Source organism: Crocodylus porosus, unplaced genomic scaffold, assembly GCF_001723895.1.
Source record: "Crocodylus porosus isolate Cpor-Errol unplaced genomic scaffold, CroPor_comp1, whole genome shotgun sequence".
In the NCBI taxonomy this organism is placed as follows: domain Eukaryota; kingdom Metazoa; phylum Chordata; order Crocodylia; family Crocodylidae; genus Crocodylus; species Crocodylus porosus.
This window is the reverse complement of record NW_017728923.1, coordinates 565,454-582,371: the sequence shown is the minus strand read 5'-3', so window position 1 is coordinate 582,371 and position 16,918 is coordinate 565,454. Positions and strand designations below refer to the sequence as shown.

The 16,918-nt window shown below is 57.0% G+C and overlaps 2 protein-coding genes across 6 annotated transcripts in view; both read right to left on the bottom strand.

Moving 5' to 3' along the window:
- Positions 1 to 681: 681 nt before the first annotated feature.
- MYADM (myeloid associated differentiation marker) lies at positions 682 to 3,781 on the bottom strand. The gene has a single exon (XM_019539838.1). It carries the CDS (start codon positions 3,394 to 3,396, stop codon positions 2,521 to 2,523), a length of 876 nt encoding a protein of 291 aa, XP_019395383.1. The 5' UTR covers positions 3,397 to 3,781; the 3' UTR covers positions 682 to 2,520.
- A 2,830-nt stretch (positions 3,782 to 6,611) lies between these two features.
- SEPT12 (septin 12) overlaps positions 6,612 to 16,918 on the bottom strand; it is a 53,237-nt gene continuing 42,930 nt past the window's right edge. For 3 of the 5 annotated variants that reach the window (XM_019539833.1, XM_019539837.1, XM_019539836.1), the window contains exons 3-10: positions 14,682 to 14,810; positions 13,831 to 13,912; positions 13,112 to 13,249; positions 11,326 to 11,443; positions 10,591 to 10,686; positions 10,248 to 10,344; positions 8,371 to 8,422; positions 6,612 to 7,973 (exon numbers count right to left, since the gene is read on the bottom strand). In XM_019539833.1, the coding sequence (XP_019395378.1) occupies positions 7,829 to 7,973; positions 8,371 to 8,422; positions 10,248 to 10,344; positions 10,591 to 10,686; positions 11,326 to 11,443; positions 13,112 to 13,249; positions 13,831 to 13,912; positions 14,682 to 14,810 (857 nt within the window). In that variant the 3' untranslated portion in view covers positions 6,612 to 7,828. The other 2 variants (XM_019539835.1, XM_019539834.1) reach the window with 2 other exon arrangements.

Here is a 16,918-nt window from a genome sequence, read left to right as displayed (position 1 = left end):
GGGACCCCAGAATGCTGCTCCCATCTCTGCTGCTGGCAGATCTCTGCCTAGCCACCAGGACCTTGGTCTTAATCCCTGTAGCTCAGTTCCCCCAGCTGTTAAATGGGGATAATACTCCAGTCCTTCACAGGTACAGTTAAAGACATGGCCCCACTCATCTCACAGGATGCCGTAGGATCTAGGGCTGGCTCCTCTCTCTTTTGCAGCCCTCTCCCCGACACCCCCCACAACAGCCAGCGCTCAGTGGGAAAGTCTCTGCTCCCCCCTCCCTTATGTTGGGTGGCAGTGACTGCTTGAGCCCAGATGCCCCTGGATGCAATGACTATCCATTCTGCCTGCACAGACCTCTGTCATGCTAGGCACTATGTGAACACAGTAGAGACAGTCCTGGCTCCAAAGTCCTGGTTCCCAACATCAATAGATGCAGGCAGAAGAAGCTGTGATCACCTGCCAAGATTTTACATACGCAAACCTGAGGCCTGGAGGGGAAGAGGGGACTTGCCCAAGTGGGACAGTGCAGTGGGACTTGCACAGTGTCTGTGGCAGAGACAGGGACTGAAACCTATGCTCTGCTCTTTGGCTTCAGTTACCTTACCCTCCTTCTCCCTCTTCCCTGCAGGTGCTACACATGGGACTGAAATATGTACCCAGACAAGAACCAAAGCAACACATCACCAGGTGCAGGGTGACAGGTTTAACCTTTATTTAGGCACTTGACTCCAGAGACAATGAACACACAGCAGGGAGCAGACACTGGGTGACAGAGTAGGGCTGGGCCCTGTCCGCAGGTGACTTGGAGCTGGTGTGTGGGTTGTGGGAGGGAGGGCACAAAGGGTCTGGCTCTGGGTGCACCTTATGGAGCTGGTGGTCATTGGGGAAGGTAATCTCCATCTTTCCTGCTCCACCTGTGCAGATACACAAGCCAATGGATTTGCTATCACCACAACAACCCACAGCTTTCACCATAACACCTCCAGACCAGGCCTAGACACCAAGGGAGCTCTGTGAGGTTCATTGAAGCAAGAGACATGCAGACAAGCTGCTGTAACCCTTTCTCCATTACTCCAATAATCCAGGGGAGGAAAAATGGACTGAGATTTGCCCATGTCTTGTCCCTGTCTCAAGCCCTGAAGGAGATCTGTAAAGTGATGAACAGAGAAAGGCTGAAAGTGTTTGAGGGTGAAGAAGAATTTGAAGTTTTCTGGGGCTTCTCCCCATATAAATCCAGGCTCTGTCTAGCCTGAATAGCTGCCCTAATAGGAGAACCCATGAAATAACATCACAAGGAGGGTGAGTAATGAGAAGGCGGAAGAAGCCAATTCTTATCACAGGGGTTGAACTCCAATGACTAATTAACATCCGGGAGAAAGGAGGCTTTTGTTAAAGACCAGCAGCCCCAGGCCCAGCCCTTCATATCAGGCTTGAGCATTTACCAACTCCCCAAAACAAACCAATGCAGTCAGACTGGACCTTTCTGATGTTTTACAGTTTGAAACAAGCAGGGAAATACTGCCTTTTACACACACCTCCTGCAACCAGGCAAATAAACCCTCTTTGCAAGCCCCTGCCAGGTGCCCTGGGCAGGGAGGGCAGGCCCCTCAGGTACAGCACCACCCCCACTTTGCTGAGGGCACAAGCGCTGTAGAAGGCACTGGCTGCACGTTGCCTGCATGTTCTGGATGTGCTTGCCTTGCAGGCTCTGCATTGAGGCACCAGCATGCCCAAGCTGGCTTTAAACCTGCCAGTGCAGGGACCTGTGCAGGTCCAGAGCTCAGTGTGGGCTGCCAAACCCACCCAAGACCACCTAGTACCTCCTCCCATGCCCCTTCTGCCCCCCCCCCCAAACAGTTTCTCACTCACTGAGCCCTGAAGGATGGACACACCTTGCAGCCCACTTTCAGTGAAAAGCTTTTACTCATGTCCAGGCAAGCACACACCCTCCTAAACATACATACAGTTTGCTTTGCTCTCCAAGGCCTCCACATTTGATCCTTAGTTTCCGGGAGGGAGGGAGCAAGCCATTTATCTGCCTTCATTTAAGTGCCAAAATCAGACAACCTCCTCCTGAGCTTCCCAAACAAACTCAAGTGCTGAAACCCCCAGGACTACCCCCCGCCCCCTTTGCCCCCAGGAACATGGTGCTACCTAGCCAGCTCCAGTGTAGAAAGCAGTGGGGGAGACTTCCACTGATTACCCTGGGCTGGGGCCCGGCTCTGTAACCCTTAGCCCCATGTCTGAACCCCCATCCCCAAAGCATCACCCTCCCTGGCTTAGTGGCCCCTCTCACATTTTACAGGTCACAAGGGAGCCCTCTGCAATGCCAGCCCTATGTGTTCAGCTCCTACCACATTCACCAGCCTCCCACCCAGCACATGGGATGGCTCTGCAGGTCGCAGGGTGCTGGAGCTTGCATGCCCCAGCAAAACCTAGCACTAGAGAGGAGTGCTGGAGATCATACCCTCCCCAGTGCTGCAGGCTGAATGCTCCTGTCCCTGTCCAGGCATGGCTGGCCTCACGGAGTTAGGTGGTTGCTGTTACAAAGACCATCTTGGAGGAGTACACCAGGTCCACAATGTAGGCGATGAGGTTGAAGTAGGTGAGAAAGGTCACACCCAGTTTGCTGTTCCATTTACAGCCCCTGCCACAGTTGTTTGGCCTGGTGTTACCCTTGAAGCTGTAGTAGGGCCAAATGACTGCTGTCGTCAGGTACATCAGCACAGCCAAGACATTGTAACCTACCAGGACCTTCTCCAGGGGGAAGGGGATGTAGGTGAGACACTGGCCAATGGTGACGACGATAATGAGCAATGTGAGGATGAAGCAGATGCAGTAGACTGCCATGGACCACTGCAGACCCGGGATATGATAGGCCGAATGGTCGTCGTCCACCAAGGAGAAGATCAGGCAGGCCACGTAGGCTTCAAACACCTTCAGGAGGCCAGGCACTGTGGAGAGGAAGCTGCTGACATCTCCAGGCCGAGCCCTAGTCAGGCCCACCTCAATGGCGTAGGCGACGAAGCAGAGACAGGACATGGCGGTGGCTGCAGCCTGTCGAGCACAGACACTGGTGGAGCACGTGCCATCAATGTAGATGGAGGGGTACACAATGGACGAGGTGAAGATCATGAGCGCCGCCAGCATGGAGAAGGCGGAGGTGAAGTCGTCCCAGGAGAGCGGCAGCTTGGGGAACAGCTCGGTCAGCTCCAGCACTATGATGAGCACTGTCACAGCAAAGCAAAAGCACCAGCTGAACATGCACCAGGTCCCATAGGAGCCTGAGAAGGCGTTGGCATTGGCCACCAGGCTGAAGGCCGTGCAGGACAAGAAGATCTCAAAGAACCGGGTGATCCCAACTGGGGAGATCAAGGAGCGGGTATTCATCCCAGTGATTGGCATGGTGCTCTGGGCACAGGAGAACCCTAGCAGCCGATTCCAGCCCCAGCTGTTGCTCCCTCTTGAATTTCACCACCGGGAGGCTGCAGTAGGTTCAGGACCCTTTGACTTGTCGTGTGGCCCTGGCTGCACCCTGGCGGGCGTGATTCCTGAGCAGCTGGCACAGATGCAGATGGCTGTGTTGCTCGTAATGGAGTGTGTGGTGCTGATCACCAGGTAGTTATGTGCCTGCTTCACCACCCCGCCCAGCTCAGTGTCAGAGGAGCTGAGTGCTGCCTGCAAGCTCTTATCTGGTCATCAGGGTGGGACCCTGATGGAATCAGGAAATAATAGTAACGATCCTGTGCCCTGCCCCAGCCAACATGGAGCAAGCCAGCAAGACGCACCTGCCCCACTCCCCTCCCAGCCCCTGTGCCCACCCTGCTCTGCCTTGCTGGGTGCCCCTGAGCTGAGCTCTGGCACCCTCCCACTCGGTGCAGGACCCCCGGGAAGCCAGGGCTGCTTTAGCAGTGGCAGTGAGAGCCGTCAGGCCCAGCCCCGGATTCTCTGAGTTCCGCACAGACTGGATCAGCCACACAGCCTGGCCTGGGGCCCAGGCTAGGAGGCAGGTAGATCATTAATAGCAGGATGGTTAAAGGGTAACTGTACCCATGGTGATGCTGCGCTTGGCTGGGTGGGAGCCCCAAGTGCCAGTGTGAGTAGGCAATGCCTGGGCTTGCCCTGCGCTGCCATGTGGAGCAGGGGAAGAGGCTCCTCTCTCCCCTGCCAGGCAGGGGCCCTTGTGCCTGGGTCTGGTGGGTGTGGTGAGAGCAGGCCTGGCTCTGAGCTCCTCCTGGCTCTCAGCAAGCACGAGTGGCTCCACTGGGGTTTGCAGTTACACCCCTGCTGAGCTAGGGCCAGTAAGGACAAATCTTTTATTCCCCTTACCAAGGGGGGAGAGGGGGGGCATGAAGGCTATGTGCCATGTGCCTCCCATGCCCACCTACCTCTCTCATTGAGCAGTGGTGAGGAGTGCAGGTGTCTGCTACCTGTGTGGGGGGCACCAGGAGGGAACTACTTTAATGCCAGAGGCACGCAGGAAACGGAGGCCTCAGGTTGTAAGGGCAGGGGCTGCTCTTCACAGCTGCATGTTCTGGGGGTGGGAAATGCTGCAAAGGGACGTCCGGAGCCTGCGGCTGGAGCCCTCAGGGATGGTGTGCAGGGCTGGATTGCTACAGCAGCTACATGAAGCTCAGGGGAAGGAGGGTACACAGAGGAGATACACCGTGGGGTGCAGGCTGAGAGGCTTTTACCAGGCAAGGTGCTTATCCTCTCCTTTATCATCTCAGGGCTCTTCAGTCTCTGGTGCACCATCACAGCGCTCCTAGCACAGACGAGACAGGGCTGTAGGAGCATCAGGCGCTGGGAACTGCTAACTCCTTCATGCCTGCAGCTGTCAGGCCCTGACACCCTGAAGCAGCACCTGTAGCCTCAGCTAGACGGGGGATGAGGCCCAAACCAGGACTCCACTGACTTATAGCAGGTGGAGGAAACCTGCCCAAGCTGAGCTGGGCTGAGCTCCTGAGGTTGGCCACCAACATGGAGGTTTGGTGGGCAGCTGTCAGCTGAGGGCACCCAGGGTAGGAGGGAGGGCAGAAGGCAGTGATGGTGAGGGGGTGGGGCCTTCTCAGGTTTACCTGGGATAGCCACAGCAAGCAAATGTGATGCTGCAGGGCTGGCTCCTGCCCCTGCCAGTGGGAAAGGCCAAGCAAGACCAGACACCCATAGGGCCGGGAGCACTTCTACCTGCAGGCTGGCACTCAGTGACCAGTGGAGGCAGCTGTCCATGTCCCACCATGATGCTGTCTCCGTCACTGCAGCCTCCAAGCATCTTGCAGCTAGGACCTGGCTGATCCGTGGTGTGGTCCTGGCAGCAGGGGAAGATTCATCCCTTTAGTAGAGGGTAAAGGACATAGTGACCTCTCAGGGGCACACAGCTGAGCTGAGGCAGAGCCCAGGTGTCCTGAGGCCTCATCCTGTGCCTTGCCACCTGCCCATTTTCCATTTTGGTTGCTAGAGATTCCCTTGGCAACAAACAATGGGGTGCAGGGCAGGAACTCAACAGGGTAGACATTATTTGGCCCATTTGCCTAAGCAGGCAGCACAGCCATAACCCCGAAGCATCCTCCCAGTGCCCTGTGCTGCACTTGAACCTTCAGGAGCCGGGATGCCTCTCTGAGCAGCTGGCAGGCTGGATTTGCTACTCTCTACACCAGTGAGTGCCCAGCAGTGTGAGGGCCCTATTCTGGTTGAGGCAGCTGCACAGGAAGAAAGGATGCACAACTTGCAGGGCAGGGCTTCTTTCCCGGCCCAAGGCCACCAGTGCTGTGCCTTTCAGCACCAGCACTTGCCAGGTGGGGTTGGTGCAGGGACCCTGCCTTGGGGTCCCTGGGAACACCTTGAGGCAGACAGCACCAGCACCAGGGAGCTGTCCCCTCCCAGTCCTGGACCACATCCTGCACGCAGCTGCCTTCCCAGCCTGCAAACACTGCTGAGGATACCCATGCCGTAGGTCTAGCATGCTTTGCTTTGCTCCACCGGGGCACTTAGTGCTGAGGTGATAAGAGCTAGAGCTGCTGGGGCACCACCTGTGCCAGGCTGGGGGGGAGATGGGGGTAGGGAGGGCTAGAGAGCCTCTTATCAGCATCACAGACAGGAGACTGGGCAGGGATAGCTCCTCCTGGCTGCGTGGCCACAAGATGAGTGATGCTTGGTTGTAGCTGAGATCTGGCTCCCGCCTTGTGGCTCAGGAGCTGCCCCTTCTCTCTGTCTGGACAGAGGCGCAGGTGCTGGGCCATCCTTGCTCAAGCCAGGCCTGAGGGCAGGGCGCTATGACAAGACATCCAAGCCAGCCTTGCTGAGGGCATTACCTGGGACCAAATCAGGGGGACACCCTAGTGCTGAGCACAGAAAGAGGCCTGATGCCCCCCACCAGCTCTGTCTGCAAAGCGTCTCAGCCTAGTGCCTCAGGCCTGGTAAGCCCCCAAGCCAGAAACAGGCCTGTGGTTTCTGGGTGCTGTCTGGGGGCAGCCCCTGGTTGGAAGGAGACTCAGGAAGAAAGACAGGATGGGCCAGGGTGAGGGAGGGTAGGGACTTGGGGAATGACAGATGAGGCCCCATGAGGATGGTTTCCTGCTGCTGTTTCTTCTATGGGGCTGGATGAGTGCCAGGCCAAGGGCTCCAGGTTGATCTTTAATATGTGATCAGAGTCCCCAGGCAGAGTAAATCCCACAGCGCACTATACACAGGGGAGTGAACATACACACACTGCCCGGGGCTGGCTGAGGGAGCTGCTGGGGATCACCTCAGGGACCCCTTTGGCTCTCCAGTTCCATGACAGTCATGCCCAGCCCAGTAAATGCCAGTCTCTTAGCATGGGGCAGCTTCCCCCACTTCCTGTTCATTAGGATGGGACTCAGGTCCTCCACTGTGGCTAGCTCTAACCCTGACTTTCCCAACCAACCCCTAACCCTGCACCCTCATCCTCTAGGACCTCATAGAGTGGCTCTTCCACCGCATGGCAGAAGGCCATCCTGATAACCCCAGGCATCCCACTGCAGGGAGGGTTGGCCCCTCAAACCAATAGTTTCCCCTTCCCCTTTCTCTCACATACAGGGTCCCCCATCCTTCCCAGTGAAGGCCTGGCTCTGTATCTCCCCTCAGCTGGTCCTACAGCCCCCAAGGGTCCAGCAGTGTCAGTGCAGTGCAAGCATGGTGGGTTTTGCTCTTTCTTACTGAGGGAAGGGAAGACCAGTGCTCAGCTGCACAGATCTAGGACTGCCCCAGCAAAGGAAGCAGTGTTTGGAGGTGGCACTGCCCTGGGAAGAGCTCGGCCTCCATGCCCACTGCTGCTGCTTGAGGCTCCTAAGACCTGTCCTCTGGTGGCATGGGCATAGGGTGCTCAGACCTGCTGGCCCCACAGAGGCAATGGGAACTCTCCAGAACTGAGGAGACACTTGTTGTGGAGCAGAGGGGCACATGGTATCAGGGGCACGACACAAAAGTCACTGGCAGTGGGGGTGCAGCTAGGACTAGCTTGGGGAAGTCCTAGTCAGGGGCAGCTGCAGAGTAGGGGAGGGAAAGATGGAAGGGAGAAGGAGTGTCTGTGGGGCAGTGGTTGGCACAACAGTCCTGGCATCTCCGTGAGGCTGCAGCTTGGCAGTGAGGTCTTGGCACAGTGGCAGAGGTGGCACCAGGCCTGGCCCCAGAGGGCACATGAATGGACAAGATGGCCAGGGCACTGGGACAATGAGAAGGGAGAGGTGGGGACTGTCCAGAGGCTGGGGGTGGCTCCCAGCAGGAAGTGGGTGTGCTCCTCCCTGCCGCAATCAGTCCATGCGCCCTGTACAGGAAGAGGTGCAGGGCCACAAGGGCAGGGGCACCTTGCCCTTGCTGCTCAGAGGTTGCTCTCCATCTCGTCCTTCTCCTGCAGCCCATTGACAGGGCTGAGCGCCAGCCGGTTACTCTCATTCAGTCGCCGCACACGGTAGCTCTCGTAATGCATGTTGTGGGTGATGTCCTTCAGGTCCTGCAGGTGGGATCTGGCATAAGAAGCAGAGGGTGAAGGTACAGGCAGGCAGCTGGGCACAGCCCTGCAAATGGAGTGCAGTGGGAGAGGTCCATGCACTGACCATATGTTGTAGCGCCAAGCTTGTGTCACAGGAGGGGGCAGGTCCTCCTAGTCACATAAGGGGCCCCACAGCTGGCCATGGAAGGTTGGTCCCAGCTCTCAACTACACTGCCCCCTCCTGTAGCAGCATCTGTTTCCCAGCAGCGTTTGCCAAATGGATCCATCAGGGGCTGCTCCCCCCGACCCACTGCCCCCTCCTCCTGTTCCCACACTGCCCCTGGACTTCCTCCAACCCCCACAGGGAGCAGAGATCCTTGCCAGGATGGTCTCCCAGGTTTCCACCCCACCGGGCTGGGTGCAGGGCTCACCGGATGAGCAGGTCCCGCAGCATGGGGAATTCACAGTGGGATGGGTTTTCCACTGAAAAACAAGAGGCAGAGAGCAGCTGGGACCCAGTCATTGGAACAACCTTGTGCCCCAGCCACTGCAAGCTAGGGCAGAGGCCACAGGACTCAGAGGTGCAGGGAACGCTGCTGAGCAGTATCCCCTGCCAGCCCCTCCCCACCCTGCCATTTCACACAGCACCTGGGGCTCTTCCTTGGGGGACCAGACCTTGCCCTAGTCAGGGGGGATTCCCTGGGCTGGGTGACCAAAACTCATCCTGGAAACCTGCAAGGACACAGTTGGGCACTAGGGGGCAGGAGACTCCTGCTTACTCCCCTAGCAGGTAGAGAGGGGGGTAGTGAACCTCTGTGAAGCGGCTTCCTCTCCTAAGTCAGGCCAAACTGGGGCCTCTTGTGTCCGGAGAGAGCTCAGATATGTGTGTGTGTGGGTAAACATGAGTAGGGCTCCAGGGGCAGGCACTAAGCAAGGATCACAGCAAAGGGCCCCCATCAACACCCCAGCCCTGGGAGATGCTAAGATGGGGAGGCCCACTGGGAACAGGCTGGGCCTGGGGCTATACCTATACATGTGAAGCTCTGCATGCCAGGGGAGGGCTGGCACATCATTGCAGGTACTACCTGGGGGTGTCTGGGTTGAGAGGTCAGTGGGTGAAAGGGAGTGATCCACCTATGTGCAGGCAGACACACGTGGAACTGAAGCTGTGAACATGTCAGCACATGCATGGAGCTGTGTAGGTGACACAGAGGAGACGTGGAGGTGCACAGGCCTACGTTAGTGTGCTGCAGGCAGGCTCAGTGTGTGCCTAGCTGTTTGCATTCATATGCAGTGCATGGTATGTACCATACCCAAGGGCTGCAGCTGCTCCCTGGGCAGCCATCCCAGCCCTACCCCTGTACACTGGGATGCAGCCTCTGGCATGGAGTGCAGGCAGGTGGCAGCCAGAAGCTGTCATTAGGCCCTCTCCTGATGGATGTACCTGGGAGTGCCTTGGCCGGGCAGCTCCAAGGGCCTTGGATAAATGAAGAGGCCCTGGGTTGCAGTCTCCAGGGAGAGGCTTCCCAGGCCCTGGCTGACCTGTGGCACCAGCTAGGTATGGGGGAAGACAATGGAAGAGAAAAGGGCTTTGGGCTAGGGCGCAGGCAGTGACTGTGGGCCTGGCCTGGGTGTGAGGCCTGGGAGCTGGGGAAGGTCCTGGCTCGCTGCACTTTCCTAGTGCTGCCAGGCTCTGAGTGGCAGGTTTACTGTGGCGGGGATGTGGGGCTGGAGCAGCTGTCCGTGTGGAATGCCTGCTTGGAGGGGGGCCTCTGCAGGTACACGGCTCATCCTGGGGTGGGAGCAAGAGGAGAAGGGAGCTGGAGGAAGCCCAGCTCCACCACACAGAGGGCCAGCACTGACTGGTACCCAGGGAGCCCTGCAGTGCCACCCAAGGAGGGGGGCTCAGCACAGGGACCCTCACTCTACATGGAAGAAATCCCCAGGACCTTGTGAGGAGCTAGGCCTCAACTGTGGGATGCTGGGGCTGGCTGCAAGTGGAGCACTGCTTTGATAACTGGTTGCCTGGGGCTCTGAGGATCCACCGGCCTGAGATGAGACCACCTGAGCTGAAGATTCTAGCTCCCCTGGTGGCTCTCTGGAGCGAGTTTCATGCACCTCCCCACACAGCAGACCTTGAGGGGACAAGCAGCCCCGCACTGCTAGCATGGAGCCCACAGGGAAGTGGTCCCTCAAGAAAACTGGTGGACAGGATCCCACCCTCATTACCAGGAGCCTGAGGAGCACTCAACTGCCCTCTCCGCACAGAGCCCCACTCCCTGCCCCTCCCACACATGGCGCCCATTACCTTCAATGATCCCCCACTTGGTCTTGCGTCCCAGAATCCTCTTCCCATTGACCTGATGCTCCTGATCTGCTCCTACCACAGCAAAGGGGATTTTGTCCTGCATGACAAGATGGAGGCAGAATTGTTCTAGAGATGCCCTGGCACTGCCACCCAGGACAGAACCCCTCACCAGTGCTGCCATCCTGCTGGCAGGCACTGCAGCCCAGGTCCTGCCTGCTCAGGGTAAGTGAGGTCACACACACACACACACACACACACACACACACGCATGCACATACACTTGCATGCATGCACACAGTCCACCCCCATCCCTGCCCCTTGTCCTCAGCTTGCCAGCACTCACTCGAATTTTATCATTCAATATCCTCTCGTCTGGGTCCTCCTCAAAGTCTTCCTGTGGGTAGATGCTGATCCCATGAGCCTTCAAGTCCCTCTGGATCTGCAGGAGACAGAGTGCTGGAAACAGCTCTGGGCAGACCATGGACCTGGCTCTCTTCCACACTGAAGCTCCTGACAGTCTACGATCTTGCCTGCTGCTGACACCAGCCACCTCTGGGATGGAGAGTGGCCTCCACTGAACAGTATGCAGTGACACCGCACAAATGCATAGTGCTGTAGTAGCTGATTTTTACAGGGGAAATTTGGGGTAGATGGGGTGAGTGACAGCTGGATCTGGTATCTGGCTAGGACACAAGGGTACTCAGCCTCACCTGGCTGTCAGAGGCTGTAGGATGTTTAAGCACCCACAAGTACATGCTGCCTTTTTGTCCACTGCTATCAGAGCCTTGCCATAAGGTGCAAGGCACTAGGGTTTCTTTGACTGCAGGAAACCCAGGAGTGCCTTAAGTTGCTGGCCTTAGCAGGGGGCAACTAACAACACACAGCAGCTCTCCTGACCCAGATGTTTGGGGCACAAGCTGAGTGCACTGGCCCTGCCTGGTGCCTTTCACAAGGCCAGCTCACCAGGAGGGGCATCTCCCATAGACAACACCCCTCCTTGGTCAGCCTTTGAGCCAGAGCTGCTTGCCCTGTTGGATGTCCTTGGAAAGTCCCCCTTTGTCCTGATGAGGCCTCTCACCCGCTGCTTGAACTCTGCCCGCTCCTCCAGTGTGAGGGTGTCTGCCTTGGCGATCACAGGCACCACATTGACAATCTTGCTCAGCCGCCTCATGAATTCCAGATCCAGGGGACGCAGCCTGGGGGGGGGGAAATGGGCTGGTGATTGCCTAACACAGCCAGAAAGGGCAGTGGCATGACTTGTGGGGACCATATTCCAACACTACCTTGCCCTGTTCCCCATACCGCAGGGAGGCTGGACAGCAGCCCAGCTCTAACCCTGGGAACAGCAGGCCCAGGCCAGGTAGGAACAGACCCCAGGGCTTGGTAACAACAGTTACAGCACAGGCAGTAGCTAAGCAAGCTTCCCTTCTAGCCCCTGGCCATAGGAGTCTTCCCAAAAGAAAAGAAGGGACCAGAGTCAGTCCTTAGCCCATCTGCTAGGAGGGTAACTGGGCACTATGTTCATGGGAATAAGTAATTGCCAGTGGCACCAGATTTGGCTACTGCTGACCTGGGCAGGAGTCAGAGTAGAAAGGAAAGGCTGCCAGTCTCTCAGCAGCCAGGCTGTGCCCTCCATGGGGCTCAGTTCTCACACCTTGGGATCTAGGCAGGATGGCCCCACCATGCCAGGCCGATCCCCTCCAGCCAGGGCTCCAGGATCCCTGAAGGGGGTTGGTCATGGGGATGCCTGCTGTCCATGCTAGCTGCTGTCTGCCACCCACAAGCAGAGGGCAGGAGTGTAACAGCAGCTTCAGGACAGGTACCAGAGGGAGTGGGAAAGCTGAGAGCGCCTGTCCTGTCTGAGCGGGCAAAGCAGGAGTCTGGCAGCAGCTCTGGCTGAGGGGAAGAGTCTGCTCTAATTGAAAATAACAGAGATTCTTTCCAGCTACTCAGGTATGCAAAGCACGGAGGCCCTGGAGGAGTTGGAGGCTCCTCAGCACCATGGTTGTCAGCCCAGCTGGCTACAGGCTCTCAGCTGGTGCAGTCCCCAGTGCTCCCTACCCACAGCCCCAGGGAAGCAGCCTTGGCAATAGGCCCCTTCTCTGCCACCTGGCAGCACAAGGGCATGGGCAGAAAACCCACAGCCTGGCTCACGCTTAGCCCCCTGCCCTGCTATACTAGGTCTCTGCAGCATAACCATGCCTGGTGGCCACTGGTACTGCTCGCCGGCAGCTTGCTCTGGCATCTAGGCTGATAGCTATTGTGGGGATCTATGGAAGGTGAGCAGCACGAGGGACAGGTAAGCCAAGGTGGTATCACTTGGAGCAACCTGAAATCCTTGAGACTTCTGTCCAACCCTTGGGAAGGACATGCCAGCCAGCAGCACAAACTAGCTTCATGCTTCCCCACCCTGTGGCCCACCAGTCTCAGCTCCCCCAAGGCCCATCCGCCCCATGAGGCTGCTGCACTGTGTCTCAAGTCCTGGCTTTGCTACTGTCCAAAATAAAACCTGCCTGACTGGTTTGGCCCCTACCAACCGGCCTGCATTTGGATCCTGTCAGGGTTATTCACGTATGTGCAGGTTGGAGAGGCAGATAAAGGATCAGGAAACAACGGACCTAGTGTGAAGAGCCAGGCTGCAGTTTAACCCTCCACACGTCTGCCTCCCTCTGGGTGTCACAACCTGCAGTGAGCCCTACAGAGCACAGCAGGCACTTCTCCAGGCCCTGATGTCACACCTCTGCCATGAGGGGTTGGGAGACCAATAGGGCAGGCAGCTTGAAGGTTCAGACCACACTTGCAGAGGGCTTAGTCCAGCAGGGCACTTCATCCTGGGGAACTGGCACAGAGTGATCGCAACTCACCAGTGGCCTGTGGGTGGCACAAAGTACACACAGCTGTGGACCCTGGTGTCTGGGATCTTCTGCTTGCGGCTGATGAGAATCTCCTCTCGTAGGTACCTCTCATATTGCTCGTTGATGTATTTGATGATGGGATCCCAGCTGGGCAAAAGGGGAGAAGGTGTATGAGCACATCTCCCAGGAGCCCTGGGATCCATGAAAATGGCACCCAGAGGAAACACTGCACCTGCCCGAGGATGACAGCTGTCTCTGGGGCAAGGGCAGCAAGGTGTGGCAGAGATGTGTGTCATATAACACTGCAAATGGACAGTGTAGCAGGGTTTAGCCAAATACACCTAGGCAAATCCCCATCTCTCACAGGCAGCAATCAAAAAGTGCTGCAACCCTGCAGGGCAGAGAAGCATTCAGCTCTGGGGTCTCTTGTTCTTGTGGTCTGGGGAGATCAAACTCCTGTGGACTAAGGGTTGTGTCCACCCAGCCAAGATCTGAACTTCTGCTTTCAGAGCATCATGTCACGAAGCACCAGCTGCTGGGACATTTCAGCCCTCCTGTCCGCTGAGCAACCCTCACAGGCCCCTTGGCCTGGCTTCCTCCCGTGTCTTCTCCTTTACCTTCCCCTTGGAGCCCTCTCCAGGCAGGTGATACTTACCCCATTTCCTCTCCACCTCACTCAGCATTCAGTTGTGGGCCCCTGAAAAAGTGGGTGGCCAGGGAGAACCTACCAGTTTTCATTGTTGATCTGGTCCCCGAATCCCGGTGTGTCTGTCACAGTCAGCTTCATCTTCACGCCCTTCTCCTCGATAACTAGCGGGGCAGAAGGGCAAGGCCAGAGGGGTATCAGCAAGCCCGCCCCCTGCATTAGATGGGCACTTGCATTAGATGAGCCCCTCTGAGTGCCATGGTTTCTGTTCTCACTTAGGCTGAAGTGTTTCCTCCAGCCACAGCTGAGTGCCCCAGGCCAAGAGGAACAGGTTGCCCTGAGGCTGGTGAGGTGCCCTGGTGACCGGAAAACACCTTAGCTGCTGGGGACAGTTTGAGCATAGGGAATGTCTGGTCCCTAAGACATGGCCCATCTGTGGGGTGGAGAAAGCAGTAGCTGCACTGCTGTAGGCCTTGCAGGCTTGTTACCATGGAAGAGGACGGTGGGCTTGGGGCCTGTTCCTCACAAACACAGCAGCAACCAGTGCAAGTGGGCCCAATGCCTCACTGCCCTCTCTTATGCACAGCAGCTCTTCTGGGGTTCACTTTGAGATGGCAATTATGGGAAGACTGCACTGGAGGCTCACAAAGAGGTCATTGTCTTTGAGGGTAGTGCATCCTGCTGAAATGGCTTGGGAGAGATGAGTAAGCACCAACCAGAGAGGAATGAGGGCTGTGCTCCGGCCCTCTGGAGACAGCAGGGTGGGGAATGGTTCTAGCTGGGCCTCAGGGGCAGGTTCAGGGCTGCCAGGTTCTGGAGGGATGGGGAGGGACTCAAGGCCCTGGAAGGGTGGATGTTTGAGGAGAGGGTGCTATAGGGCTCCCAGAGGGGTAGGCAGACGAGGAAGATGAAGGGGCCTCACTGGGGGCTCACCATGGGTGACCGACTGCAGTTGTACCGTCTTTGGGATGCGTTCCTCATGCCTGGGAGTGGTGGCCTTGCAGCTCACCTTCGATTTGAAGAGGGTGTTCACCATTGTGGACTTGCCAAGGCCGCTCTGCCCTGTGGTGGAAAGCAGGGGGAGATGAGAGCTGCTGCCATGTGGGAGCAGGGAAACCGTGTGGACAGCTCTGGAGGGGGAGCTAGTTTGAAGGGCCAGATGGGATCTGGGGTGCACTCCCCTCCTCACCAGGCATCCATCCCAGGGCCTACAGCTTGCCCTTTCCAAATGCCATGGCTGCAGGGTGCACTCCAAACAGGACAAGAGGACTGTAAAGTGGGCAGCAGGGGCCATGGCCCTGATACAGTGAGGAGCTGGCCAGCAAGGCACCAGCTGGGTCACTCCAGAGCATGGATCCTTAGAAGCACTGCTCCCAGCAGACCCCAGCCTCTCCCTGCCTGGGCATGAGGCAGGAAACATCAGCCCATGCTCCCTTCCCTCTCTTCAGCTGGCCCATCCCTCTGCACAGCCTGTTAGGTATTACATGAGGTTCCTATGCAGCCCAAGATGTCCTGGGGTCCCTTAATAGCTTCACCCCAAAGATATGCCCACACCCCCTTTGCCCAAAGTCTTTAGATTTTCTCAGGTGCCTCCCAAACCCCTGCACTACAGCCCCTGCCTGAGGGATGTCCCTGCTCTTTCCTTAGACTCTCCATGTGTTAGCCAATGCAGCCAACAGGCTGGGGAGACCCAGAGAGGCCTAGGCAAACCCAGCTGTCCTACAGCCACTGCAAATAGGGCTAGGAATGCTATACAGAGGCACAATTTGCATCTTCCCCTAGTATGGCAGGAAGCTGGCATGGGGGAGTATAGGGCACTCATGCCCCAGGACACAGACCCAGCTGCTGTCAGAGGCCCAGGCAGCTCAGGAAAGTGTTAGCACTGAAGGGCAAGAAGTGGCAGAGGTGGGAAGTTCACACATGAATTAGTTCTGGCAGCAAGACCCCCTTGGCCAGGGAAGCAGAACTGAGAGCAACTTGGATGTGGAGGATGAATTGTTGCAACCTCAGTGCCTAGTCACCTCACTCACTTCTATAGCTTCAGCCAAGTCCCAGAGCATGGGCATTCACTGCCAGCCTGCCATGCCTGTGGCTGCCCACCCACTCCCCCTGACACTCCACCCTGCACTATAGCCATTAGTTCCACCAATATCCCCTTTCTCCCATCCCTCTTCCCTGGCCAACCCCTCTATAAGGCTTCAAGCCTTGTCTCTATGGCCCTTCCATAGACAGCTGTGTGATGCAATAATTGGTTAGGCTCCTTTGGTGCTATGACAGCTTTGGAACTGTGGGGAATGGGACAAAGCTCCTGTGGACAACGGCTGCTCCTTTGGAAACCAGTCATTCACCCTAAATAAATACACCCAGCACAAAAGAGCTGGAGACCATGGTCAGCTCTTAGTGAGTTTCCCATGCCACATGCTAGGAAATTTGGTCGTCACACCAGACGACAAAGCTAACATATTTAACAATTTCTTTGCCTCCATTTTCATGAGCAGGGACTGGTACAGCCACCCCACCTTTGGACCCCACTCAGACCCCAGGGGAGGCGCACCTAGGCCAAGGGTTAGTGACGAACTAGTTAGGGAACTTCTGGAGGGACTGGATGTATTCAGATCAGCTGGTCCGGACGATCTCCCACCCCGAGCGCTGAGGGAATTGGCTGAGGTCATTGCAGGACCCCTGGCATGGCTGTACGAGCACTTGCGGTGTTCTGGTGTGGTGCCAGAGGACTGGAAGAGGGCCAATGTGGTTTCCATCTTCAAAAAGCAGAGGAAGGAAGACCTGGAGAACTATAGGCCAGTCAGTCTTACCTTCATCCTGGGTAAGCTTTTTGAGAGAATTATTCTGGCACATATCCATGAGGGTCCAGCAGGGGAGATCATGCTTAGGGGCAACCAACACAGGTTCATTAGTAGCAGGTCCTGTCAGGCCAACCTGGTGGCCTTCTACGACCAGGTCACCAAATCCTTAGATGCAGGGGTGGCAGTGGACATAGTCTTCCTGGACTTACGGAAGGCCTTCAACACTGTCTCTCACCCCTCTCTCATTAAGAAACTGGGGGACTGTGGTGTTGACACCTACACAGTCACATGGGTTGCCAACTGGCTGGAGGGCCGCACCCAGAGAGTGGTGGTGGATGGGTCATTTTCGATCTGGAGGGATGTGGG